This window comes from Phaethon lepturus, unplaced genomic scaffold, assembly GCF_000687285.1.
Source record: "Phaethon lepturus isolate BGI_N335 unplaced genomic scaffold, ASM68728v1 scaffold11179, whole genome shotgun sequence".
NCBI lineage: Eukaryota > Metazoa > Chordata > Aves > Phaethontiformes > Phaethontidae > Phaethon > Phaethon lepturus.
In genome coordinates this window covers 40,789-67,983 of record NW_010565562.1, presented here as the reverse complement: position 1 = coordinate 67,983, position 27,195 = coordinate 40,789, and the positions used below count along the sequence as shown (strand labels likewise).

The window sequence follows — 27,195 nt, the reverse complement described above, 5'->3', positions numbered from 1 at the left end:
TCCTGCTATGGGTCAGCACCTGGCAGTGAAGTACTTTGTCTCTTACTGAGCTTCATTTAGCAGTTTTGAAGGATAACACTGATCTGTGCAACTTCCAAACCTTTTGAGTGCCATGTGTTGTTGGACTGTGGGGGTTGCTGAAGAGATATCTCCCATCTGGCCATTCATAGTCTGTACTGAATGTCCTATATCATTTGTTTTGTTTGTGTTTTCTTTCTGGATGATGGGAATGGGGAGCAGCCCCATCCCAAATGCTGCCATATCCAGTCCTAAAGTAGTCATATTTCATTCATGAGCATTCACTATGAAGGCATTACTAATTAGCTGGCAAGATGAGAAAAACAGAATTATTTGAGTGATTAGTCAACTGTATTCCTTTAAGGTGCTTTTTAATATAGTATAATGGATGGCCTCCAAGTAGTGCGGGGTGTTAACTTGTGGGTGGTAGAGCAAACCTGGCATAAGAAAAGCTTGGTAGATGGGAGGTTGCAGCCCTTGACATGCCATCCTTTGATCTCTTTTCTGAGAGTGTGGGAAAACAACCACAGTAACATACACTGTCCAGTAAAAGTCAATGTATGAGACAGGCCAAGGAGAGGACTGTGGCATGGTGCCATTAGAGGTCACAACAACCTACTGCTGTTGCAGCAGACTTGGGGAAATAGCATTCCTGTTGGAGAGGGAGCCTGCTGCCAAGGTGTCAAAAGAAATCCTTCAGATGAAGAAAACTGCTAACAAAATAGTGTTTTTCTTTAAAAGTAAGTTGCTTTTACCCTACAAATTGTCTCTTTCCTTACTCCACTACAAAATATGGTTTTCTGCAAGTAATCACAGTTCCCAGCTTGTAATGGTTGGCAGGGGCTGTCAGTAATGCCATGTCAAAAACTTCTCCAAATCTAAAAGTAAGCATCAGAGTTTTCTGTTTATCATCTTTGTTCATCTGCCTTTTGTGTCTCACCAGCTTGTTGTCAGGTTCAAAGCTGCTTGGCACATGGGCTGCCTCGAGCTTGTGTGTTCGTCCCACAACCTCATCCTATAGTTTCTGTAGAGGGATATAATATATAAGAACAGAACCCTTTATTTGAAAGGGACTCCCCTAACTGTGCTGATGGCAATAAGTAGTGTCTATCAGGAAAACTATTTAAGTTCACTGAAAACAATCACTGGATGTCAGTCTTAATGTTACCGCGTAATTTTTAATCTTTGGTAAAGAAATGAGACTTATTTATTCCTTTTACCTGGTTGTTTCCTAAGAACTTTTGAACTAGTTGACTGATACATTTAAGGGACGGATATGATAGATATTTACAATCTCCGGAGGAAAGTGGAAGGGGACTCATTGTTCACTCGCAATCTTTTCCAGTATAAATGAAGCTCAGACGAGCCATTTTCAAAATCAGGAAAGGGAAGCAGTTGAAAGTCCACATGGATCCAGGAGGATTCTGAGCTCGTGGAATAGAAATCACTGAAGGTTGCCAGATACATAGAAGCTATACCTAACACATGAAATCCCTGATTTGAAAATAATTAAATGGTGGAAGAGAATTTCAGGGAAATATTACATGTTTGCTTTGTTCTTATGCTCCTCTTAGGCGTCTGGTTATGGCTACAGTTAGAGTCAGGATTTGGAGACAGATGGACTTTTTGTCGGACCCAGTACAAGCCATTGTTACTGGTGTGTTTGTAAATCCAAACTAGCCAAAGCATTGCTGCTTCTTGGCCCTGGATGGGTCATGGTAAAGGAGTTTGGACCTTTATGGGGGAGAGAGGTGGAAGAATTAGGGACAAAGGACAAAATCTAGAAGGAAGCAGACTCAAAAATTTCCATAGTCAATAGAATTATTTATGTGTAATCATTGTGCTTCTGCAGTCTAATACATTTAATTTGTGTGTGTTTCCATGCTTGCATAACTTAAGCCATCAGATTGCTACAGTGTTCACTGGGTATCAGTGTAGGTTGTGGTTCCGTGGGCATTTCTTTGAGCGATTATGATGGTTTCATTGGATTCTGCCATGAAGAAAGCCAGACTGAGGAGAACCTAAACTAAAAGTAACCCAGGAAAATAAAAAAGCATCATTTTTAACCTGGTTCTGTTCCTGCATCCAGTTCACTGCTCAGCTGCATAAAAGCTACTCTGAAAGCAAGCACTGACAGTGATACCAGCTTTTTCATGTCTGAAGCGTTTGTGAAACTGCAGTTTCAGGGAAGTGGGTAAGAAACCACTGCCTTAAACTGTACTGTGTTTGTTCCCTGTCACTCTCTCTGTGCACGGCATTTATACACTGCATCAGAATTTAACATATAACATGTCTTTACAGCCAGTGTGTGAATATAATTGTCCGGAGAAGGTAGGAATATGCAAGATAGAGTGTTTATTCCTAATGTGAACTTTATTTCAGTTTCTCCAAGTAACTGCTTCAGATGCTTTACATCACTTTGTTTTTCATTTCCATTAGAAGTGAGGACTTGTTCCTAATGTCTGCTTCCTTTCTCCCCAGATAATCTGATCAAAGCCATCCTGTCAGCAACCAAAGATTACCGTCTAACTCCAGCTCTTGACAGGTAAGATAAGACCTTTTAGAGTAGAAGGAGTAGAAGTGATTGTTTTCCACATGTTCTAGATAAATCTTGCTAGATATTTTTGCCAGAAATAATTGCCAATAAATTTGTCTGTGCTTTGGAGGTAGGTCAGAAGCTGGAAATTGAGTCCTCTTTCCAGTAAATCAGTAAACTCTGGAGACCTCTGTTAAGTCAAGCATGATTGGGAAAAAGCGTTTACCTTTTGACTATTTCCTAATCTTTTGTTTCATATGGTGTCACAAGACACTTTCTTGCCCCTTTTTCAAATAAGTAAATAGCAGATTTTCAATAAATACATTATTCTTTTTCAGCCTTTCTGGCAAAGCAACAGGATTACAAGAAACTCTTAGAGGGAAAGAAGGGACTGGCTTGTTTTAACAGTGTTTCACTAATACCTCACTCTTAAAGCAAGAATGTGTGATGATGTTGGCCAAGCCTGTGCCAGGATGCGATGGCAGTCTCCTGGGTCCTGTGGTATTTGAATTGATGCCTTTAGAAGAAGCACCTTTGATTCTTCAGTCCTATTGTAGAGGTTGCTTCTGAAACTCGCTGGCATGTTTACAATCAGCTTCTGTGGTGGGTTGACCCTGGCTGGACGCGAGGTGCCCCCCAAAGCTGCTCTATCACTCTCCTCCTCAGCTGGACTGGGGAGAGAGAATTTGTTGAAAGGCTCGTGGGTCGAGATCAGGACTCACCAGTTACTGTCATGGGCAAAACAGACTTGACTTGGGGAGTTTAATTTTTAAATGTAATTAAATTAACTAATTAAATTAGTTTAATTTATTACCCATCAAATCAGAGTAGAATAATGAGAAATAAAACCAAATCTTAAAAACACCTTCCCCTTCTCCCTCTCTTCTTGCTGGGTTTAACTTTACTCCCGAGTTCTCTCCCTCCTCCCCACCAACAGTGCAGGGGGACAGGGAATGGGGGCTGCGGTCAGTTTGTCCCACATTGTCTCTGCCGCTCCTTCCTCCTCAGAGGGAGGACTCCTCGCACTCTTCCTCAGCTCCAGTGTGGGGTCCCTCCCATGGGAGACGGTCCTCCACCAACTTCTCCATGGGCTTTAGTTCTTCAGAAACTGGGGGGAAACCCCAGGCTGGGTCCCTTCCACTGGGTGCCATCCTTCAGGAACAGACTGCTCCAGCCTGGGTCCCCCACAGAGTCTCATGTCCTGCCAGGAACCTGCTCCAGCACAGGCCTCCAACGGGGTCACAGACTCCTTCAGGCACCCTCCTGCTCCGGCGTGGGGTCCTCCCCAGGCTGCAGGTAGAGATCTGCTCCCCCTGTGGAGCTCCATGGGCTGCAGGGGCACAGCCAGCCTCACCGTGGGCTTCCCCACGGGCTGCCGGGGAACCTCTGCTCCGGCACCTGGAGCACCTCCTGCCTCTCCTCCTTCCCTGGCCTGGCTGGCTGCAGAGCTGTTCCTCTCACATATTCTCACTCCTCTCTCCAGCTGCTGTTCCACAGCAGTTGTCTTCCCCGTCTTAACTCTGTTATCCCAGAGGCACTGCCACCATCGCCGATGGGCTCGGCCTTGGCCGGCGGCAGGTCTGTCTTGGAGCCGTCTGGCATTGGCTCTGTCGGACACAGGGGAACTTTCTAGCAACTTCTCACAGAAGCCACCCCTGTAGCCTTCCCACTACCAAAACCTTGCCATGCAAACCCAATACAGGTTCGCAGTGGTAGTCCTTTCGTTTTTCCTATCTTTGCTTTTCTGTCATTTCTTCCCTTTGCCCTGGAGTTTTGGTTTTTGGTCACCTCCCAGATCAGAGCTAGTTTCTTTCAGAAGCTGCTAGATGTTTTTTACTGGCACATGATCTCTTTTCAAAGTTTTGGTACTATTTCTTCCTTGAACGCAGGCTAACAACATAGTTCCTGCTTTCTAAACACATTGGTTTTATTTCCTGGCCCACCTTCCTTTCTGCCCACTTTTCCATGACAAAGTTCATGAGCTTTTACAGCCCTTCTGTACTTCTCTGCATCTCTCACATTGATTGTAGAGCTTGCTCGCTATAGTTAGAGTTGGGCGTTACTCTCTGTGTGAAAGTTTATTATTAGTTTTTTGCAGTCTGTGTGCTAATCTAGGTTGCTTTAAAGTTTGCCTTGCCTCACAGCAATGCCAGATACGGTTAGCCTTCAGAGTTTGGATTAATTTGAGAAATGATGTCTAGAAGGCAAAATAATTTTACAAATGACCTTCTTAGAGATTTTGCACACAATTGAGTCTCACCCATGTGGGGTTTATCTCAGCTCTGGTTGGAGAGTTAAGATTTTAATCTGTTGAAAAATCCACATACAGACTCTTTCAGAAGGTTGCTCATGGGAAATTAGTGTTAATGACAGAGGGCAGGTGGAAGATTCTTGCAGTGAGGGTTAATGTAATTGTGACCCTTGCCGCTAACCTGTTTTCTGAGGAGTGGAATGTTTTGGGTTTTTTAAAAGTAATTTCGCAGGAGGTTGTGAAACATAACCACTCTAGCATGAGCTGCTAACTTTGATTTTACATTCTTTATAATGGTCTTGGTGCAGAGACAAGAAAGACCTAATACTCAAGCCTTCATGGAACGTATGCAAAGTCCCTGAGGTATCAAATATGAACAAGACCCAAGGAGCAAGCTAGAAATGTATTTCTGTAATATTGCAGTGACAAGATTTGGTGGTGCATATGCTTGTAAACACACAGGTATCTTGGGGAAGTACTGTTCTCTTGGGAATTTTTGTGATAAATGCAAGGCTGTGGATGTTAGTTGTGTAGTCCGTATGCCTCAGTCAAATACCTCCCAGAGCCCTTCCAAGTGAGCAGGTCTTAGGAAAGATAAAAACTGAAGCTGATGTTGGAGGAAGACAAGAAAGTCTTGGGATAGCAAACTGCAAAGTGAGAGCCTAAAGCAGGAGGTGGATGGAGTTGCCACAGAGGGGTTATTAAGAGAGAGAGCTTGCGTATTGTGGGAGGTGTTAAGGCTACCACAGTGCTGCTCTTGGAAACTGGCTTGGTGAGTAGGGCATAGACGAAGACTTGGGTATGCCTCCAGAAATGTTCTTCAGCCATGATCGTCAATGAATTACAGTGCTGGCAGCAATGGGTATCTGCCATTTTGGATTCCAGAAGAGCTGATGGAGCAGACTCACGAGGGAAGGTTAGATACTTTCTCATCTTTTCTCAAGCTCCAGAGTCCTCTCTGTGGCAGCTCCAGTGTGCTGGGAGAAGGGCCCTGAGGTTCTGCTCCCTCCCTTATGGCTCACTGGTCAGGAAGAAAGTCCAGACCCTCCGCCTTTGCTCACCTCCTTGTAGCAACTGGAGAGGGCCTGACTCAAGGGCTGAAAAAATGCCTTATTGTGAAAGAGTTAGGTAAGAGATGCAGCTAGAGTCTGTAATGTATAAGGGGTCAGACTAGGAAATCTTGTGAACCCTTCCACTTGTATCCTTTCTGAAGTCTAGTAGGCTGATTCCAGCAGCAGGGGAAAAGCTCCAGGTTCACCTGCTCTTTAGGATGGAGTTACCCAACATTTAAGTTTAAGAAGCTGTCTTTGCTGCTGGTGCCTGCTCTTGGGCTGTAGCTCTCTACCTTCTTCTTGTGCTGTTGCTATTTGAAGAGGAACTTTAAAGTGGGTCACTGAAATGATTGCAGTTCATAAGTTTTTTTTTTTTCCTCTTAACCCAGGTCATTCTAGTGACCTCACTTACAGAAGTCCTCTCCCACTGAAGAATTGCATTGACACAGCGCTGCAATGGCAGGACAAGGGGCAGAGTGCTTGGGGATGGGTGGGGAGGGTGAGTGCTGCTGAGCCTATTGAAGCAAGTGTTCATGTAACCACACGCTGAATGCAGCTTTCCCAGGTGAAGGGTGGAACAGGCAGGGGAGGTGAGATCAGAGCAGTGCGTGAGAGCATAGGAAGGAAAGAGGGGATTAGATTTGTATGGTGGGGGAACTACACCAAACCTTTGGTCTTGTCCCCACCCAAGTTTCTACTTTTCTGTCCTCCCTCACAAAGCTGTCCCTGGAGATGTTACCTTCCCTTGGCTCCCATAAGCCCTGGAAGTGAACTTGTTTGTTTGATTATCCCTGTGCCAAAAGGGCATCCTGATGCACCTTTCAATGTATTGACATGCTGCTGAAATGAGGCAAACTCGATCCTTCCGGGTATGCATACACCTTTCATCATTCCAAGCAGCTCTGCCAACTCACTCCAGCTAATCCCTCCATTGTGAGTAGAGTTGTGTTAATAACTAGCAGCAGCTGGAGGCCATGTGGACGATGCTATGGTTCATGCCTGTAACATAGTGTAAGTGATGCTGTGCTTTCTTAGTTTTTTTCATGACTCCTTATTATGGCACCTTTGTGTTGAATACAAAGTTCAACGGTTATAGTAACCTGCTTCTGCTCCAGGGCAGGAGGTAGGTAAACCTGCAGTTGTGTTTGTGAGGGTAGTTGCAACTTAGCTCTGAGCTTTTCTGGAGAAGGCTGGAGATCCAGGGGACTTTAGAATTACTGTCCTCTTCCTTCAGTGTTGCCATGTCTTTCTCCCTAACGCAGATGTTGGTTGGCCGTGTCTTTGACACTTCAGAGTTCTCTTGCCCTCTATTGGCTTTTCCAGGCCCAACATCCCCAGCATTTTTACTGCTTGTTTTAGTGGCTCCTCTGGTGACCTGCCCCTCATTCTGCAAATTGATCAGGGCTTGGTTTCTAGTTCCATGGCTCTTCTGCTGACTGGACTTCAGTGGATTTTCGGGTTAAATCTCTGCAGTGATGGCCTGTGAATTTCTGATGAAAAGGTATAAATACAAAAGCCTGCCTGACCCTTTTATATTGCCTCCAGGTAGAAATGAAGAAAAACTGAGAGTGAGTTTATAACCAAGAGGAGTCCTTATAAATGTTATAAATGTAGTATATAACTAACAAGTGAGGAAGTAACTTGATAGAGCAGGAGGAGAGATGTGTGTGTCCTTCTGGCTCAGGCTGATAGCACTAGTTTAAGTAGCGGCAGCCAGATCAAACCAGAATATGTTAAACCTCCCTAAGCACCAGTTACCCTAAAGATGTGATTTTTAATTATTCTCTTATAACTTTCCTCAAAGCCTTTAGTTCCAAAGTTGCGTAAAGGAAGGCTTTGTGGTTTTTCTCCCCTGACAAATCCCTAAAGCGCTTTGATAAGAGAGGAAGTGGAGGTAGCAATTGCTACAACGCATACATGTGTTTACAGTGCTATATTGTTCAAGAAAATCTGTGAATCCTGGTTTTGGTGTAGAGACACTCATCCTCTCAGCATCTGTGTCAGAGGCTGTACATCTGGCTGCAGCTCCCAGCTTAGGGCTTTAGGGAAAGTCTTTCTGGTGTGGAAAGTCCATGACCCTCCTTCATACCACCCTGGTAGCAAATGAACCTGGGTTGTGTCTGATGTGTTCAGTCCTTGAGCTCTTCTGGAAAAGAAATACAGCTTTGACATACTATGTAAACAAACAAAAAGATATTTGCACATCTCTTTGTGGAGAAACAATTGAGCTGTAACTGATGCTGCTTGCACAGCCTGTTTCTTCAGCCAGAAACTTGCCTGGAGCCAGCAGTGACTTTGCAGGTTTCCCATGCTCCATGGGCCACTGTCAGTCAATACTGGCTGTGAAGGAACCCAGCTACTCTGGTGTCAAGTGTCCAAACTTCTGGTTGGGATGTGAGGTCAGGTGCCTGATGTTCCTGATGAATGCTTCCCTTTCACAGTGCCACCAGGGTGGCCCTGCAGTCTTCTCACTGTCCCACAGTGTAACTGCCAAAGCTGGTGAGACCAAGCTAGCTCGCCTTTCTGCCTCTCTCAATCAAAATAGTCTGGGCTGCTCAGACTTGATGTACACACCTGATGTGCAGAAGACTCACTATATCTTCATCATGTGCACCTGAAGAAAGCAATCGGCACCTGAGTACCACCTTCTGAGCGTGCAACAGAAACTTGCAGCTTTGCAATGAGAGTGGGCAGAGAACTTTTGAAGGAAATTTAAGAAAAAGTTGTTAGTAGATCAAAAATTAGACCTTAGCGTCAAAAAGATACTAATGAAAAGCCATTATTTGTGGACTTCAGGAAAAAAAGAGGATCCAGTTAAATATGTCAAGACCAACCAGAGTTCAAAAGTGGTTCGGACATGAAGCTGGGCAGAGATGATTAACCTATCAGTTATGATGAGTAAAGGTAGAACCATTCAGTTAAGTATTTGTTTCATTTATTTGAGTAAAGATAGAATGATGTCCCATTTTACAGCAACGATGATATACTTTCTGTATTTTTATTAGTAACTGTGAGGAAGTTATATGACAATTATATGTCTTCTTATATCAGTAAGCACTGAACAGTGTTTAAAGAATTAAATAGTTCTCTTTGCTATTACTGTTTGCTTTTTAACCCTTCTTGGGATGTTGGATAGAATAGCAAATGTTGTGCCTTTCCTGGAGAAGTACGGGAGATGACAAAATGGTGGCTGTAAGTTGATTAGCTTGGTTTTGCAGGAATTATCCTGGAAAGTTAGATCTGGAACAGAGCTAGAGTGGCACCAGAATTGGTGTCAGTTATCTTGGATTTTGTGGAAATGAAATCTTGTCATGTAGATGAAGATGGTTTGTTTTTTTTTTTCTTTTAAATGAACTAGAAGCTTGATGGATAAAAGTAACCTTTTTAAGATAGACACTAGTTCTTTGCCTCAGTCCGTTATATTCTGCTTCTGCACATCTCCATTGTAGACATATCCTTTTAGGGATGGGATATGTCACACAGCTTTAAAAGGTTACTGTCATGGTTGAGAATTAATCCTTAGTAACACTTCTAGTGTAATCCTGCTGGCAGGTGTTCACAGTGGTTAACACTGATCTGTAGGAAATGTAAAATTATACTAGGAAAAATTTGCTGGAGCCAAAGACTGGGGAAGAGCAGGAGCACTGGGTCAGTCTAGACCTTTTCATAGGGCCCTTTTCTGAGCATTCTTTACTGGAGCCAAATCAAAAGTCAGGCATCTCAGAGGTGACAACAGATCTTGCTTACAAGATGAGGGTTATGTTCTGCAAACCAGTGATTATCACAAGAGCATTGGAATGGTGTACATACAATCTCTGTGTAAAAGGGACCCTGCTTTGAGCAGCGTTAGCTCCGCATGCTGGTCTTCCAGAGTCAGTGCTTCAGAGGTTTGGGGAGAAGTTGACAATGGTTCAGAGAAGTACTGCAAATATGACTCAACATCTAGGAGAGCTGCCATACAGTAAGAGATGTGATGAGCTCGCTCTGGTTTCTATGGGCAAGAGAAAATTAAGTACAAGCTTTGATCAGTCTACAAGTACTGTGTGGGAACAGGGCCATGAAGAGAGGCTGCTGGAACAGCTTTGGCTGGTGGAACTGGTTCTTTTATCTCATGTGTAGTGGCTTATGCTCACCAGTCTGACCCGTGACTGGTTATCCACCTAGAGGCAGATGTTTACACACACTGGTTTGTCAGTAAGTGGATCACATGCAGATGTGGAAGGGACTGCTGACAGTAGATGGTGCTTTAATTTAGCAGAAAAGGGAAGAATGTGATTAAGTGGTTTTGAGGCTGAAACCAACACAACTACTCAAAACTGGTAAGAGCTAATGTCCGAACAGTAAGTGGGAAAGGGATAGAGAAGAGTGTCTATAACTTGTAGCCTTTGGATTTCAGCATGGTATTCTTCAAGAAATAAGAAAAGTCATGGCTCGAAGTCAATTGAGTAGAGAAATTACAGGATTTCACCTGTCAGTCTGTTGTTTAGGAGGCAAACAGACAAACTTTCTTGTCATAATCATCAAAAGAGGGTATTTTCATCTGAAACTTCTCATGGCCAGAATTGAACTATGTCTTTCTTTTTTCCTCCTGCAGCACCTTTTCCTTAAGGTTTTGACAAAGCTTGTTACCGTCTTTGTCACTGGGTTTGGGGTATTTGGGGCTGACCCCTTCCCTCCTTGTCACAATATACTGCCTGAACCAGGTCTTGCCTCTACTTTCTCCTTGTCACCAGAACGGTATTTGTTTTCTGTGCCATTGTCTATAAAGCTCTTTCTGTATTGCCTGTTTTGATTATCACAAGCATCCACAGTTCTTTGTCCCTTAGGGACACAAGCACTGGGCTAATATGTCTATCTTCTTGAGGGGGATTTTTCTTTTGGAAAGGCCGGGATCTGCGGCGCAATTGATCTGGGCTGGGGAAGCAGTTCCTGAGCATTTCTTGGTGCTGTTAATTCTGTGCGTATTTCCAGCTAATGGCTCTGTCAGCGGGGTAACTCTCAGTGATTTAGCTGAGTCTTTAAATGCGCTCCAGCCCTACTCTGCAAAGACAAAGCCCACATAAGCAGAGCTTTCCTTGTACTGGCTCTTCAGACAGATCACAGCAAGGACAGCCTAGAAGAGACCGGTTGGCTGTGCCTGGGACTAGGAAGGCCGCCTAGCCCAGAGATCTGCTCCAAACAACTGATTGCCTTGGACCCTTTCCGAAAAAGGCTCTGCAGACACGTATTCTTTCAGTGAACTACCAGAGATGGAGGCACACTGCCAGAAGAGCCAGCTGCTTTTGGGATTAGATGGCTGGAAAGAAGTCCTCTCTCAGTCTTCAAAACGAAATCACTTTTTAACATCTGTTGCAGAGAGTTCTCGTGACTCACGGTTCCACAAGAAACCATTCTCTTCCTTCTCTTTCCTGTTTCTTTGTTAATTAAGGTTATTTCCTTCCCCTTCCTCACCCATCGTGTCTCCATATATGTTTCCTACTGGACAGGAGTGGGGGTGGAGTCCTTTTTCTATCCATTTAGTGTTTTTCCCCTCTCTTGAAGTCTACTGATAACTGCAGCAATTTCGCACTCAGCAAGGTGAGCGCACCCCAGATAACCTGGCAAGATCTGCTTGCACTCAGAAAATTGCTTGGAGAGAGGACTTCCTCACTAAGCCTTTGGTTTATTGTTATTTCACTGCTAAATGAATAATGAGAAGGTTTAAGTAAACAGATGGGTTTGATTCAAGCCCATCATACCAGGGGTGTAGGGGAAGAGGAGCTGCTTGCCCCGACAGCTCATCTCATTAGGACACACATGGTGTGAGGTGTTGAAAGCAGTTTATCATGTGTAATACCTGGGCATGATGGGGTGAGTTGGGGATCAAGCGTATCTCTGTCCTCCCCTTAATTCTTAATATTCCAAAGGGTTTCCTGTAGTGCTGAGATAGGTGCAAACTAAATATGTGCAGCTTAGTGTGTTTGAAGTTACGTTACAAAAATCACCCCTCTTCTGTTTCTTCCACAGTCTCAGCTGCCGGCGATGTATTATTGTGGGAAATGGTGGAGTACTTGCAAATAAGTCGTTGGGGTTAAAAATAGATGACTATGACGTTGTTGTCAGGTGAGTCTTTGGCATCACAGTTTTCTTGTCACACATTCGGTTTCTGTATCAGTTCACATGTTATGTAGGCAAAGGGTAAACCTACACTAGTGACAACATCCATTTGTAGGGAAGCATTAACCAATATGGAGGGGGAAAAAAACGCAAGAGCATACAAATGTTTGTTAGAAATGGTGATCACATCAAAGGGTAAAGGCACTCCTCAAGTGTTCCATTTTTCACAGCTGTTTTGGAATGTGCTCTCTCTTATGATCCCACTTGAACCTTCTCTTCATAGCTCCCTTCTAAAAGCTGCTTCTTTTGTGATGCCCTTAGGTGGTGAAGCAGTAAAACGTACCATTAGATCTGCTCCCAGATGCAGCCTGTAGGTAGCTCAGGGAAGTAGTATTGGTCATACATGGGTAGCATTCCCCAGAACCCACACTTCACAGTTAAGATGGGAAGAACTAAGAACGATGCAGCACTGGGTCTTAGGAAGCAGTTAATCTCCGTGGGTGAGGGGCATGCTAGAAGCTGTGAATACTTTGCTTCTGTTTCACTGCGGATGATGATGGTGAATAAGGGAGCAGAAGCAGAGTGGCATAGGAGTGGAAACAACCACAGTCAAAGTTAGGGCTTCTTGCTTTCGCTGAGGACCTGGATCATCGCCATCTCAGAATGCTTGAAAAACGTGCTGATATGTGAAATCACAGGTCTAGTCATAACTCTTAGTAATAAATCTGTCAAGCCAGGGAGGTGTTCTGGGTGACTGGAGATTAACAAACATATACCTGTACTAATGGAGAGTGAGAGAAGAGTGTGTGTGTAGGAGGGAGGGGGGACATGCTCTAGGGAGCTACAGACCCATTAGTCTGACTTGAAAAAATGCAGAGCTTTTTAGCAGGTTCTGAATCACAAGTAACAAAATACTACAAAGGTAAATAGGAAAAGTGGGATAAACCACAGTGTAAGTTTATAAAAACTGGCTTAATGTAGTCTTAAGTTGGTATTTTTTTTCCTTAGTAAGATAACTGATTTAATATGAAAGGGAACGTAGCTGATATCATCTTTTCTGAACTTTAGTGAACCATGAGATGTGGTGGCAAATAGCAAATTCTTCTGAAGGTGGAAGAAAGAAAGGGATTAGTAAAAGAATTTAAGGCACAGCGAAAGTATCATTTAGCATGGTCTCATTTCTCTCCCGTGTGCTAGTAATGGGCACACCAAGAAAGAATAGGACATACACAGGGTAATAAATACCCTCTAACTCTGGACAAAAAGACCAAGAAGATCCCTTTCAGTCCTTTGTTCCTGTGAACGGTTCCCTGCTTCCCTGGCAGTGCCCTGGACACAGGAATGACTGTTCAGAACAAGATGAAACTTTTACAGCCCTTCTCCTAGTTCATCCCACTACCAGTTGTTAGCAAAGAGCTCTTACTACTCATCATAGTCTGGTGACTTGCAGTTATTTGAGCTGAATTAAAATTAAGTTATAGGCTTTTCTTGGGCTCAAACTGTTCAAAAAGTAGCAAGAGAACAGTTTCAATCCACCTGGACTAAGCCACCCACTAAGATTTACATCAGAAAGTCCACTATTTAATTTCCAAATGAAAAATTTCTCTCCACATCAGTAAATCTAAGTCAGTTTGCAAGCTGAGAGGATAAGAGGGCAGCTAAGCACCTGTGCTGTTTGTGGGATGAATAAAGGAGAGAAAAGTCAACTGTAAAGGTTAAATGAAGCCAGGTGCTTGGATGTGGGACTGAGGAGGTGAGAGCAGACTTCTTAAACTTATCCAACTGCTTCCTTTACTCCTGTGGGAGCTGGGGAAGTCCTTTGTGTTACAGCATCCTTTTTCATGGGTTGCAGAACTCCTTCGAAGGATCAGATTTGGGACCTAGGAGGTGTATTTTAAGGGGAAAAATGTGGTACGTTTGTGGACAAAGGGAGTGATCCAGCAGTATGTGGAGTTTTTTGATGCCTCGTGTTACCATGTGAGGATTGCTAATTGCAGCAAGAAATTTTGATCTTGTAGTGAAGAAAGTCAGATCAGCTTTGACAGTTCTAAAACAGCTTGGAGTGAGGTAGTTACTGTTTTTCTTTAACGGGATATTTTCAGATTTCAGTGCAGACTGTATACCTGGCAGGAGCTTCTTGCAGCAGTCAGTCAGTCATCAGCGCTCTGAAATGCTCTGAATCTATTCTAAGGATAGAATAGATTGCAGACAGGGGAAAATCAAGTGTGTATCAGAAGTTCCTGGTTAGAATGAGAGAGGGATTCACCTGATGATGATACGCTAATGATATTTGAGAGGGTCTTCGTGGTGCCACGCTTAGGGGTTAGCGTCTCTATGTTGTCAGCAGACACAGACAGAAAAACACTCCGAAACTATTTATGGAGAAAACTGTCTGTCCATGGGCAGTACGAGGAGGCCTGGCATCCTAACTGAGGCTTTGTAAGATTTAGCTGTGTTTATAACCACCAGCATGTGTCCTGCCCGAGAAGGGGTTCAAGCTGTGTAGTATGCACCTTTGTGAATGCAGGCTGTGGCCGCCAGAACTTTTCCTGCTCCATTGCCCGCGCTGACCGTGGGTCGGACAGTGCTGGCTTAGCCAGACCCCGTCACTATGACTCCGTCAGCAGCTCACACACTGGCCCTTTGCTGGAGACCTGCCTTCATTTCTCTTGGGGAAATGGTTTGTTTTGTTTCCTGTCTAGGTACAAAGTAGGGGTCCCAAGTTCTGGGAGCTTTAACAAGGTAAACAGCAAATGCAGCAGCTGGGGAGGGGAAGACCCTGCCAAAGAGCTACACGTTGACATTTGAAAAGACTGCAGGCTTCCCCTCAACATCAAGAGAAGAGATGAAAATACGTGCAACTAGCTTTCTTTACATAGTACTTTCTTGTATTTGTCTCTGTTACCTTTAGAGCCACATGCTTTTACATTATGCAGCATCATCTACCCCAAAGAGAGACAGTGCCTTGAAGTTTAAATAATGCCCATAGCAAGAGTGAGTGATGTGTGAACGTGCCATCGGCAACAGAGGAAAAAGCAAGGGATAAGGCTGGCTGGGAGCACTGGTTTTGCAGGCAGTCAGGTCTAGATAACTCAAAGTCAGGGTATAAATTGAGGGTTTATAAAACCATGAGAAAAGGCTTCATCTCCTGTATAAATTGTGGTGGTGCTGATTCTTAAGTTGTTTTCCCTTTAATATTTTATTCCTAATGATAAAGTAGATATTTTTACTAAAAATACATAGGAATTTATTCTCCTTAATTCTGAATAGGATTTCAGATTGTATACAGGGATTTTCTTCTACTAAAAGGTTTCCCACCTAACATGCTTACCCGGGCTGAAAAAGACAAATCCAGATCCTCATTAACATTCCTACATGGCAAAATTTGCAGTCCATAAGCACTTTCCAGTATATTGAACTACCCCAAGTCAAGAAGGCTGCAATAATTCAAGCAGGCCATGCTATTCTATCAGGGGCTGCTGTTTGATATCAGCAAGACTGGTATTCCAAGTTACTTGAAATTTCCTCAGCTTTGGGTTTCTAGTTTTGAACAGAAGTTCCGAATATCTTCAACGTTATGAAAGACATCATTGCTGTTAAAGCCAGAGAAGTTTTTTTTTTTTGAAGGGGAAAAAACTTTGTCCCTGAGGGATGTTTTAACAAAAGCACAGTTAAACACATAGCATTCCCTTAGAAACCAGTGTGCCCAACAGCAAAGCTTGTGTGTCTGCTTGGGTGTTTTCAGTGAGATGCACTTCCACAGCAGAAATTCCTCCAAGCCAGTGACACTGCAGTGCTGCTGAGCCTTACCTCAGCTGAACAGCCCAACTTCTTCCTTTGCGCTGGCATTGCAGGGCAGCTCGCCTTCTGGATGGGCCAGTTTGGGCAATTAAACCAGGTGGAGATTGTTCCTTTGGTTTTTTTTTGAAAATTATTAGCTGGCTTAGTTCCCCAAACAATCTCACTGCAGGTAAGATGAGCAGTGTAAGCTCTGGACTGGGGTTGGAGCGTGAGACCCATTTCAGTTCACTTCAACTGCCGTGGAGCTGCATCCTCTATTTCAGCACAGTCTTGCAGGATCCAAGTAAGATATCCCAGGAGCAGTGGGATGTTAAAATAATAATGCTTAGTTTGTAACTAAATTTGCAAGGAAAATATTTTTCGGTTTCCTTTACCAGAGCTTCCAAACCAGTTTACATCACAAGAGTGGGTATGCAGAAATGGACTGCATTATATTCAATGAAATCACTTCAATAGCTTCTAATTAAACTGTTGTCACTTGGTATAAAGCTTCATAAATGTTTGTGATGAAGAGCTGCAAGAGTTAACGTTTGCTGCTGTAACAGCTGCATACAAGGAGCTCTTGCCCTGCAGTAATTGCTGTATCATCAACATGCAGGAGTGTAAGTGGGAATCCATGACAGTGTCTTCTCCGGTTGCCCTGCAGGCTGAACTCGGCTCCAGTGAAGGGCTTTGAAAAAGATGTGGGTGGCAAAACAACTCTCCGGATCACATACCCTGAAGGTGCAATCCAGAAAATGGAGCAGTATGAGAAGGATTCCCTGTTTGTTCTGGCGGGATTCAAATGGCAGGATTTCAAGTGGCTGAAATACATTGTTTACAAGGAGAAAGTGGTAAGAACGCTGTCAGCTGGCATTGTGAAGGTCGCCTAATTAGAAACAGTGGGCAGACATGATATCACAGTCATATTTGTCATGTTTTGGTCTGAAGAGAGTTCCTCTGTATGTCCTGCTGCATTTAAGTGAAGGCTTTTTTACCTCCATGGACTTCAGCTTTAATTAAATATGCTTTACAAATAGATCTCTCTGTAACCTGACCTTGCATCACTGATGAGGCTATCTATTCAAGATTATGTTAGTGTGTGCTATGAACAATGAACTTAATTTTTATTTATTTCAAAGAGTATATAAAAGGACCAACTTTTGCATGGATTTCATGGACTCTTAGGATTTAAGAGAAGAAGAAGGAAAAGAGTAATGGCAAGGGGAGGAAATGTGAGTTTGGGGATCAGGATGTGATGGTACAGCATGGGAGGAGGACACAGTAACAGCACAACTATTGAAAAGGCTACAATCCACAGACTTAATACGACCTCTTGAATAGCACAAGCCTATTTTCCTCTGTTATTGCTGTACATGCAATATTGCTATTCATGATTTGTCTTTGGCTGAAGTATCATCTGGAAGAACAGTATCAAGTCTAATTTAAAACCATTGAAATGGTGAATACACAACTTTCCCCATGTAAATATTTTGTCCCAGTCAGTTGCATTAATGCCCTTCTGAAGCACCATGGACCTGTTACTAGTCAGGGTTGTTGTCTGCAATTCACCCACCCTGAATGTAATCAGGTTGTGATCACTGGCTTCTCATTCAGTGGATGGCTCATCTTTATCTGTTTTTATGAAGTCCGGAATAAATGGCCTTTATTTGGGTATAGTTCTTGTTTTACAAATCTTGTATCTTGGCTTTCAAATGTTCTTTAATGATTTTTCAACAAATAACCAGACAAATGAATTAATGTTCAGAGGATGGGATGTTATATCATGCGTTTGGAGATGAAGAGAGGAGGTTGGCAGCTCACCATGTACAGAATGAAACAGTCTGGGAATATAATTGTATGCGTTTGTTACATAGATAGCCTTAAGGGCTCATACCTTGCTCTTGTCTCACAGTGGCACCAGCTTGCAATTATTTTCCTGGTACCAGACAGATGAAGTTACTTGTCAGCCTCTGGGCAAGCACAAGTGGGCTTTCGTAACATGAATAATTGAGTCGAAAGTAATTTTCTTTGGTTTGTGTCACGCTCTTGTTCTCCATTCTGGGTAAAGGAAAGCCCTGGCAGCGTCAGTGCCCTGCAACCTGAACGCGGTTGTAGGGACTTCTAGTGTTTAGCTTGAAGTTCAAGGATGGATTGGTTTGCTTCGAAACAAATGAATTTCCACCTGATGCTTGCAGTCATGCGGTCATCACTAGATTCTAATGTGGTATCCCCTGCTCCTGGGAAGACATAGCGAATAGTTTCTTAAAACTTGCTAGAAGACTGGGGAGAGCAATTGCAGTAATCCTAACTGAGTGCTTTAGTGCCCAGCTTGACAGACAGCAGAAAGAACATGCATTGCATGTTACTTCAGTGTTCTTCTGGTTGACTCCTTATCCTTAATTTCTTTGGAATAAACACTCCATTTTTTTTCAGTTCTTGTAGGTGATGTTTTCCAGATCTCTTAATTCCTGTTGCTCTTTTGAATGCCTGCAGTTGATTCATCTTTTTCTTAGAGAAGTGCCAAAAAATGTACAGAGTACAGGAGAGAGGAGTGAACAGCTACTTCACTAGCCTCACAGTTCCTGTTCTTTATACATTCACTGCTTTGCCTTTTCCACAGTGGTGTGGGACTGAAGGTGAGTGTCCAGTTCCTTGAGACTCCAGGTCTCAGAAAGAACTGAGGAGCAGCTACCTCCCCAGCTCTGCACCCTGTGCTTGTGCCGTTGGCTCTTCCTGGCAGAGCGCAGCACCATGCACTTGTCCCTACTGATACTTTCTTCCAGAGCACTTCTCCAGTTTGCCAAGTTCCTTTGGCAGAGCTTTCCAGCGTACCTGCCATTCTTTCCAGGTTCATGTCCTCTGCTATTTAATAAACATACTTTTTACTCCATTGCCTAGGTTGATAATGAAAACACTAAACAAAGTTGGTTCCTAGGCAGACCCCAAAGTAATAACAACTTTCCATTTTTGCGGTGGGCCCATGGAGAACTCCTCCTGGATAGCTTTTTTGGCCACTTCTGAACTTGTATCACAGTAGTATCATTAATAACATTTTTTGGCATGTTTGTGAGAGTGATATGTCAGAAGTCTTACTGAATTCCAGTTCATGTCTTGCTTGTCCCCTGTGATACTTTTTCCCTGTATAAAGAAATACATTTGTTTTTTCAGTGATGATTTGCTCTTGACAAATCCACCTGATTGCTACTCATCTTTGTTATTTTTTTCAGGTGCTTACAAATAATTAATCATGCTATTCTGAGAACTGAAATCATAATTCTCCAATAAATCTTCTCTGGAGGCCTTCAAAACCCGACTGGATGTGTTCCTGTGCAACCTGCCCTAGGTGATCCTGCCTGGGCAGGGGGGTTGGACCAGATGATCTTGAGAGGTTCCTTCCAACCCCTACCATTCTGTGATTCTGTGATAAATCAACTCTTTTCCCTTTTTTACCTTCCTAAGGCTAGGTACTACTTTTGTCCATTTTCCAGTCTTTTGACACCCTACCTGTTTTACAGAAGTTCCAAAAGGGAATCAGTGCTGGTTTTGAGGCTGCTGAGCCAGTTCATTGAATACTTTAGGATGCAGTCCAGGTGACTGGAAAACATCTGTCTTGTCTTCTCTAGTCTGATCTCTCTCTACTTGAGGCTGAGATCTTGCTGTCACTGGCTTTAGCTGCAAGCAGGTGGCTAGCACAGCTGTTTATTCTAGTGGAGACTGATGCAAAAAGTGCTGTGTCTTAAACTAGAAGTGACCCGATGGAGAACTAACAGTGCTATGGGAATAAGGCGTAGGCGTCTGTTTGTTCTGGTAGTGAGTGTTAGTATTTTTATCAGTGTGTGGTAAGTTCAAAATGACAAATGCCTGTCCAGTGCTCTCTGTGGAGAGTTTCTGTTTCTCTCTCAGCTGATTTTCCAGAGAAAAGGGAGTTTCTTCCTTTCCAGGATTCCTCTGGAGGCACTTGCTTGACCTAGGAGCTCTGTATGCCACACTTGCTTATTCCTTATCTGAGATTAGGCCCATCCCTCTCCAAGGCTTCATCCCTGCCACAAACCAGCGGTTACCGTCAGGAGTCTGGCCTCAGGATGGAGATAAGGGAAATGGAAGCATCCTGCTAAAGAACATGACTGCTGTGGAAGTGGGCACATTCCTCAAAAAAATGGGCCAAACTCCACCCTCTAATGTTTCCTTTGCCCCTGACTGTTGATGGCAACTGCTTGTGTCCATGGTAGTGCCACAGGTGGGATATGAGACTTTCTGAATCCCTTCAGACACCAGACCTGGAGCTGCTTGGACTTCTAGCTTCACTAGAGGTTCTGGTTCAGTTACTAAGAAGCCTTGCTTAGTCCTCTCTTGAGTAAGTGAAATCAAAGGAGTTTATCAGAGAAAGAGTAAATGAAAGGTGAATGGCTATTTATTGCTGGGGTCAGTGGTCAGATACGCTTATTCTCCCTGCAGCTGAGAGGGATTTGCTCTGTGTTATGTTAGTCTTTTGGCAGCACTTGCATAGTGAGGAAGGGATAAGTACTTTGTAGAGAGGAGAATTTTCAGGAGATGTTATAAGGAAGAAGAATCAGTGTGATGCAGAAACAGCAGCAGAATGGTGAGGCAGAGGATTTCATGTGGTACAGTCTTCCAGAGATCTGCATGATGCCTCTGTGTCATGGGAGACACTATATGCAGAAAGTGGAGCACTGGAACATTGACCAAAGAAAAAGTAAAAGCTCAGCTCCTTTTATTTCACACTAAACCAGAAATATCTAGAAGTGAATAAAAACTTGAGAGAAAAGATTAATCTAGAGAAAGGACAAGTTTGGATAAATATTCTTACTGCGTTAGCAGCAAAACAAAAGTAGTCTTCATCACAGAGTTCTGGGTGAGCTGGCACTCAAAATTGTGAGTCTGGTAGCAAGTTAGGGCAGTACTGTATCACTGGAGAGTATAGACCTGCCTGTAAGAAGGGGAAAGGCGAGTGAATCTGGGCAATTAAAACTCTGGTAATCTGATTTCAGTCATTTGACAAGCATTAGAATAAACCGAAGGAGAAAATGATTGCACTTGTTGCAGGTAAATGGGGAAAAAGGAGTGTGGGATGGAGAAAAGCGACGTGTTCATTTCAGCAGGGGGGAGGATTGCACCGTGGTGACCGAATATGTCAATGTGCCAGTGGAAGGAAGTGGGTTGGAGTCCCACAGCCTGCAGTCGCAGGAGCCCATGGCTGCTGCAGAAGGGTCGCAGATGTGAGTTGTTGGGGCGTCAGGGGTGACCGGTCTGGCAGTGCTGACTTGCAGTCATTGCTGCAGGAGCCTGCTGACACTTCCAGGCACCCCTCCTCGGATGAAACAGCTAGTGGATTACTCACGGACAGCCACGCAGAACAGTTGCACCCTGTCCTAGACTGTTCTTTTTGCCAAGAGACGTTACCCACACATGTTGTGGTCCACCCTGCTGCTTCCCGCTACTGTACCATCCGGCATCACCCCGGGTCTCTCAGTGACAGGAGCTCTTCCAGAATACCCAAAGTACCAGAGGAATTATAGGGAGGGGGGTTTTGGCCATATACTGCTCTTCACAATTCCGCTGGATGAGCATTAAAATAATGGTCAAAAGCTGAAAGTTTCTCTATTGCATTGAGGGTAAATTCGTCCTGAAACAGAGGAATTTACAAGCACCAGTTATGCAAAGCAGCCATCACAGCCTGGCACTGAGGCTGATTCCAGGGTGGTTCTTTGCCCGTCATTAGTGAATCAGAAGGAGCTCTCTTGCTTGCTAGTGCTCACTTCCCTGAACATCTGGCACATGGTGGTAAAGCAGCCAAGTGAGGGCAAAGGTTTCACTAGAAATTGGCAGCTCACAAGCTTCCTTCTCGTGCAGTAATGAGCCTGTGGAGGCTTCCAGCAGGAACCTCTGCAGCCTTTGCCAGCAGTCGTCACTTGTGCGGTAAGTGCCTGTGGCACCTTGAAGCTCTCTTTGATAGTGAAAGTCAAAGGAGCGAGTGAGCACCTGCCTGCGAGCGAGGCCAAGTTGGGTCGTCTGTCCCTTGCAGGGGCATGTCTCTGACGACTTGCACACGGCAGCGGTGCCATCTGAAAAACAGCCATTCTTCAGCAGATGTTGAGACTCCAGCAGTGGGCATGACATAACCCCTCCTTCTTCGTCCCAGCATGTGGCTGTTGCTTGTGGGAGATCTTGTGGCTGTAGCAGCAGTGGAGATTTTTTTTTTAACCTTTTATTTGGGAACTACATTTCTGCTTTAAGTCAACATGTTACTTCTAGTCCTGCTAAAATGTACCTTACAATACCTTCCTGCCTTGATCAGCCTGCCTTACTGTGCTAGAGCCAAGGCCAGACTGCTACCAGAGCCGTCACTGTCTGCTGAGCTTTTGTTTAGAGCTTCTCTTCTTCCATTAGTTAATGGCCTTGTCATGCTACATATTTGTTAGGGCAGACCGTGAATGTCACAGCCTTGTAGTACACTGCGGATTCCTTGGATTCCGAAATAGCTTTGCCAGTGGGCTGGTTTGCATCCCTGAAAAAAAAAATGAGGAACCACCATGCTCCTCCTATTAGCTTGAGGAACATAGTGAGGCTGTGAATCTGTTCTTGCTGTCCAGCCCCAAGCAAAGCTTCACCCACATGTGTGTATTTCTAGCCTGTTTAGAGCTTGAGCCCAGCGCTTATGCAGGCAGTTTCTCTGGGTCTGGGCTAGGGAAGGAGAACCTACATTTTCCAACACTATCACTTGCCTTTGGTGACAAATGAAGTGGCTGCTGCCAATGGCAGTTTCATTCCAGAGTCTGCTTCTGGATTGCAAATATTTCCTTTCCCTTTCTTCCTTTTAAGGGCTTGTTGTTTTAAAATATTTTGTATACAGTTGGTCTTTCAGTTTTGAAAGGACTGTGAGAAAGACTTAATCTGGTTTTGTTGGAGCTGTAAATCCCCCACTATTTGCATTATGAATGCAAAGTGTGGTTACAGATTGGTGATGCCTGATCCTGTACTGAGACAGAGCTCTAGCCCATCTGCTTAGAGGTATGCTTGGGTAGGCATTGCCTTGTGTCCTCCTGCCCTCCTTGAACTCAGGTGGCAGGGGACAGAAGCTGGACTCGCTGTTCCATCATTAATGAGAAGCTTTTGAATTGGGAAGTTAACTTAAGGGTTGTCCCATTTCTTTCACAAATTTGAGTTTTCACCTAAATAGCTATTTCTAACTAATTACTTCAGAAGTATAATATACTTCCTATAATATAGGAAGGCATGGCTCGTGACTAAGGCAGCCAACGTGCATAAAGGACATGATGAGCACTGGGGGAGAGGCAAGAAGCCTTTTCAGTGGTGATTGTCCAGTGATCCTAGCACACGGTGCAAAAGGCCATTTCCACTCACAGAGCGGGGGCGGATTTTAGGGGCAGTTGATAGCAGAGAACACCTTATCACATCATCGGGGTTGTTCAGTGCCTCCAAGGCAACTGAAGCATTACTAAATGCTGAAGCAGAGAAAATGCCTTGTAATAAAGTGAAAACGTGAGGCAGACTCTTCTGACTCCTACTAAGTCTCTGAGAAGAGGTGGGAGAGTCTGCGTGACAATATTCCATATTCCTTTGACAGAGTAGCTGGGAGTTAGTTTGTCTTTCTGGGATAATTCTTGGGACGTTTTTTAGGTTTTGATCTCTCTCTGGCTGTGCAGAAGGCTAGTCCGTTCTGCCTGAGGGGTTGTGCTTCCATGGTTAGGACCTGCTCCCCCAGTGCAATGCATTTGTGGGAATGGTCCAAGGGAACCAAAGAAGACTTGCATATGAAAAAATAAATCCTTCTCTATGACTGGCCTAGAAGACCAAAGCCATTTCTAGCAGACATAAGGAGAAGTATGAACTCTGGTGCCCTATGAGAGAAGGTGAGCCAGTCTTTTTCCAGTCATGGTTAGAAGAGAGGCTGGAAAATATACAGGTATGCTATATAAAATCTTGCTCCTTCTGACCAGAAGAGGGAGAAGAACTTAGTTCTGTATTGTAGAGCTTTTAACAAGCTTTCAGGTAGCATTGAGGTGAGGACCATACAGGAACCTCGGTAGACAAATGATGCAGTTTGCAACATAGGCCTTGGAGGAGACTTCCTGGCCAGATTCCCAAAGGAAAGTTGTTGGTATGGAAAGTGCAGGCTGGAGCTTGTCCTTCATACATACCTGCATGCAACAGCATAATAAGATTAGGCAGGTCACTACATAGCTGAGAGTTGTTCCCACCCAGGCATACTTGTTGTGTCTGTAAGTACACTGTCAAGCGTCAGCTGGTGACAGAGGCTGCTCTGATGCCACTGCAGTGTGCCTTCACAGCCTTTCATACTACCAGATGCATGCACGCTGGACAATAAAACTTGTCCACCTGGATTGGATAGTCATCAATATCCACAAGTCTGTAGCCGCATTTGCCTAAACTTCTGGGGCAGATGAAGGAAATAAAAAATAGCCATCAGCACACTATTTTCTGGATGAAAAAAATCCAGGTATGAAAAGTTTGTGAAGTATCTATATTTGTAGCTATAAAACATTGATTGATTACCCCAATTTTAGACAGTTTCTCCTTAAAATTAAAATAAAAATCGTTGGTGTGCCTACACTTCCAGTCATTCCCACATCATGCATGGTTTTTGCCCCTTTTTTTTTTTGTTCCTTGCTTTGCTTGCTATTACCTAACTCCAGCCTTCCTTGCACTATACTTCCTATTAAAAGATGAGAAGCTTTTACTCATGCTAGGCTTCTGTAGTCCTTAAAGAACCTTTATCCTACATCTGCCAGGACAGCATCATCTTCATTTCTGGCTCAGTAATTCTAGCTGTGATGTGAACATCGGAGAGCTCCAGTCAGATTTTTATTCTTCTTTAGTTCCTTTTCCTTCAGATCATTCTTAAATGAAGAGACCCAAGCAGAATTTATCCCCTGAAGAGACTGAATCATTGCCCTAGCAGGACATCCTTTCTGGGATTACCTCACCATCCTCCTTTATTCTGAGACAATTTCTTCCTAAAATTACCATCTTCTAATCTCTTCTGATGCCTGCTGCCATCCAACTGACAGCTGCTGTTCTTTCCTAGGTATTTAATCACTCCTCCCTCCTTCATCCATAACTCAACCAAGTCAAAAAATGTGGATAATTTAAAGAGTTGCGGTTTTGCCACATCTTTTCTTCTGAAAAGCCAGCATGAGTGTGGGCCAGCTGAAGAGCTAGTGCAGCTGTCTTGAAAAAGCATTGGGAGGGTGCTTATGTTGCACTTGCCCTCTTTGGCAGGCTCTGGCAGTATTCAGCCATCAATATGCAAATCCTGGTGGGTGCATTTCAAGGTCATAGTGCATGTAAACTCAGGTTTACATGCTGGTTAGCTGCATTGATCAAAGACAGACTTGGAATATCTGAGGCAACGTAAAGAAATTCATTCCAAATCTGATGCTGATCTTAATGAAACACACAATTCCATAAACAGCAGAGCTAACGAAATTGCCCGATTGCCTGTGGATTTGTGTTCTGCTCCCTCATGCCTCCATCTTGCACCACAATACTCTCGGATTTCCCCCACCTCATAAATACCCAGTACGCTCTATCCTCCCTTTGATCCCTGACTGCTGCCTGGTGGTTGCATGGTGGCGAAGACATGCATGTTCACTGACCCATATGTATATGATTGGGCACCTGACAGAACAAATGAACGGATAAGTGCTGAGGTTGCATGGCGTCATCTCCGCCTGGCCTCCCATGCAGACAATGCAGGTGTCTTCTATCCAGACATGGCTTTACCACCCGTGCAGCCCATACCTGCTGAGGATATTGCACTGCCCACGTGTGCAGCAGATGCTCCTGCATACTGGAGCAGCAGTTTGTGAATCCAGCACATGGAAAAAGTCAAGAGAACATCGTCAACAGTGGAACTGAGATGTCGCCCAGAGGGTATCAGCTATTCATGCAAGTGTTAGTAGAATAAAGATGTTCTGTGTTAACACTTCAGTAAAGAACTACAAGAATCATTTGAAGTCTGCAAAGCCTTCCTTAGACAAAGAGATTTGAGTTCAATTTATTTAGCTTATGCATGAGATTTTGGGGAGATTTACTTGTAGTCTCTCTCTATCTACCTAGAGGGAACATTTTTTCTCAGAAGACTTTTTAATTTAGTAGGAAGAAGTATTTCTGAAGCTAGGCAGACGACCAAAAAAGGCAGCACATTTATATCAGTATAATTATTTTTGCTACATCTGCCCTACAGCTTCATGAATTCGCTCTTGAAGTCTTAAGATCAAGACTGGATATCTTGGTAAAGTTCCACTCAAGCAGCATGAGAGTAAAGGACTGGAAGTTGCAGATGGAGGGAGCACTGCTCCTCTGCTGTGCAAGATGTCCAGGAGGATGTTGGCAGGATTTCTCTTCGCCTTTTGAGGGGTGCTGATAAGAAATAGCAGAATGTCGTGGCTAGGAGCTGAAGCTAGATAAAATCAGCTTGGACAGATGTAATTTTGTAGAAATCTACACTTATAATACTTGAACGACGTACTTGCAGAGATCAGCACTGACTGCTGACACCATTTTCTGAAATACAGACTTAATCCAGTATCTGGGAAAATTCTGTTGCCTGGGACTACCCAGGACAGGGCTGCATTCTTGCGTTTCCTTCTCGCCGTCCTGTTCTGTGACTCTGGGAACCCCTGTCCTCACGCTCTGTGACCCGTTTGTTGACTATGAGGAGCAGGATAGCAAACCAGTAATACCTTTGGCAGCTTTGCGTGAAAGTAAGTTATTTGCTTTATCCAGTTGTCTGCAAGGGTCAGAGCACAATTTTCTCTTCCTGGGGCACAATTAGCCAGCTCTGTTTCTGCATCCCGAGGGAGAAGGCTTCATGGAGTGTTTGAGGTGAGCGACCTCCAGCATAACAGAATTCCCCAGAAGAGCCCTTCGGAAAGCATTGCAACACCACAGGATGCTGTGAGTTCATCCATGTGCAGTGTGAAGACTCAGAAGAGGGGAAAAACACTGATTTGATTTTGTAAATAAAATCACATGCTTTCTATCAGTGGCTGAAGAGAGACTCCCCTTTCACAGCTCCAGGAATTTTGCTATCTGCAATTTTTTCTTTAAACTGAAAACAAAAAAGTCTGAACAGTAAATATTTATCCAAGATGTGTGGTTGTTAATATGATCCAGTCTTCAGTCGTTTTAAATGGTGTCATGATGACAGATGTTAATTCAGAAAGGAATAGATGGGACGATTTATGCCTGAAACACATGTGTTCCTTGGCGGGCTCTGTGGATGATTTGCATAGTTAGCGCTGTCTGAGCAATTTGTAGCGTTTTCTCTGCCTTGAAGCATCAAGGGCTCCAGGACAGGGGGGTTGACCTATATCTCCACTTTGCTATAATAAACACTGAGGTACCTAAACTCCCCGTGTGCTTTTATCTTCCTAAATTTCTCTCTCCCCCTG

At 43.9% G+C, this 27,195-nt stretch overlaps 1 protein-coding gene across 1 annotated transcript in view; it reads left to right on the top strand.

Annotated features, from left to right (window-relative positions):
* Positions 1–27,195, top strand: part of LOC104627116 (CMP-N-acetylneuraminate-beta-1,4-galactoside alpha-2,3-sialyltransferase-like) — a 102,775-nt gene that overhangs the window by 41,372 nt on the left and 34,208 nt on the right. Inside the window, exons 6-8 of the mRNA XM_010295223.1 lie at positions 2,500–2,563; positions 11,864–11,959; positions 16,401–16,587. Of these exons, the coding sequence (XP_010293525.1) occupies positions 2,500–2,563; positions 11,864–11,959; positions 16,401–16,587 (347 nt within the window). The remainder of the gene's footprint in view (positions 1–2,499; positions 2,564–11,863; positions 11,960–16,400; positions 16,588–27,195) is intronic.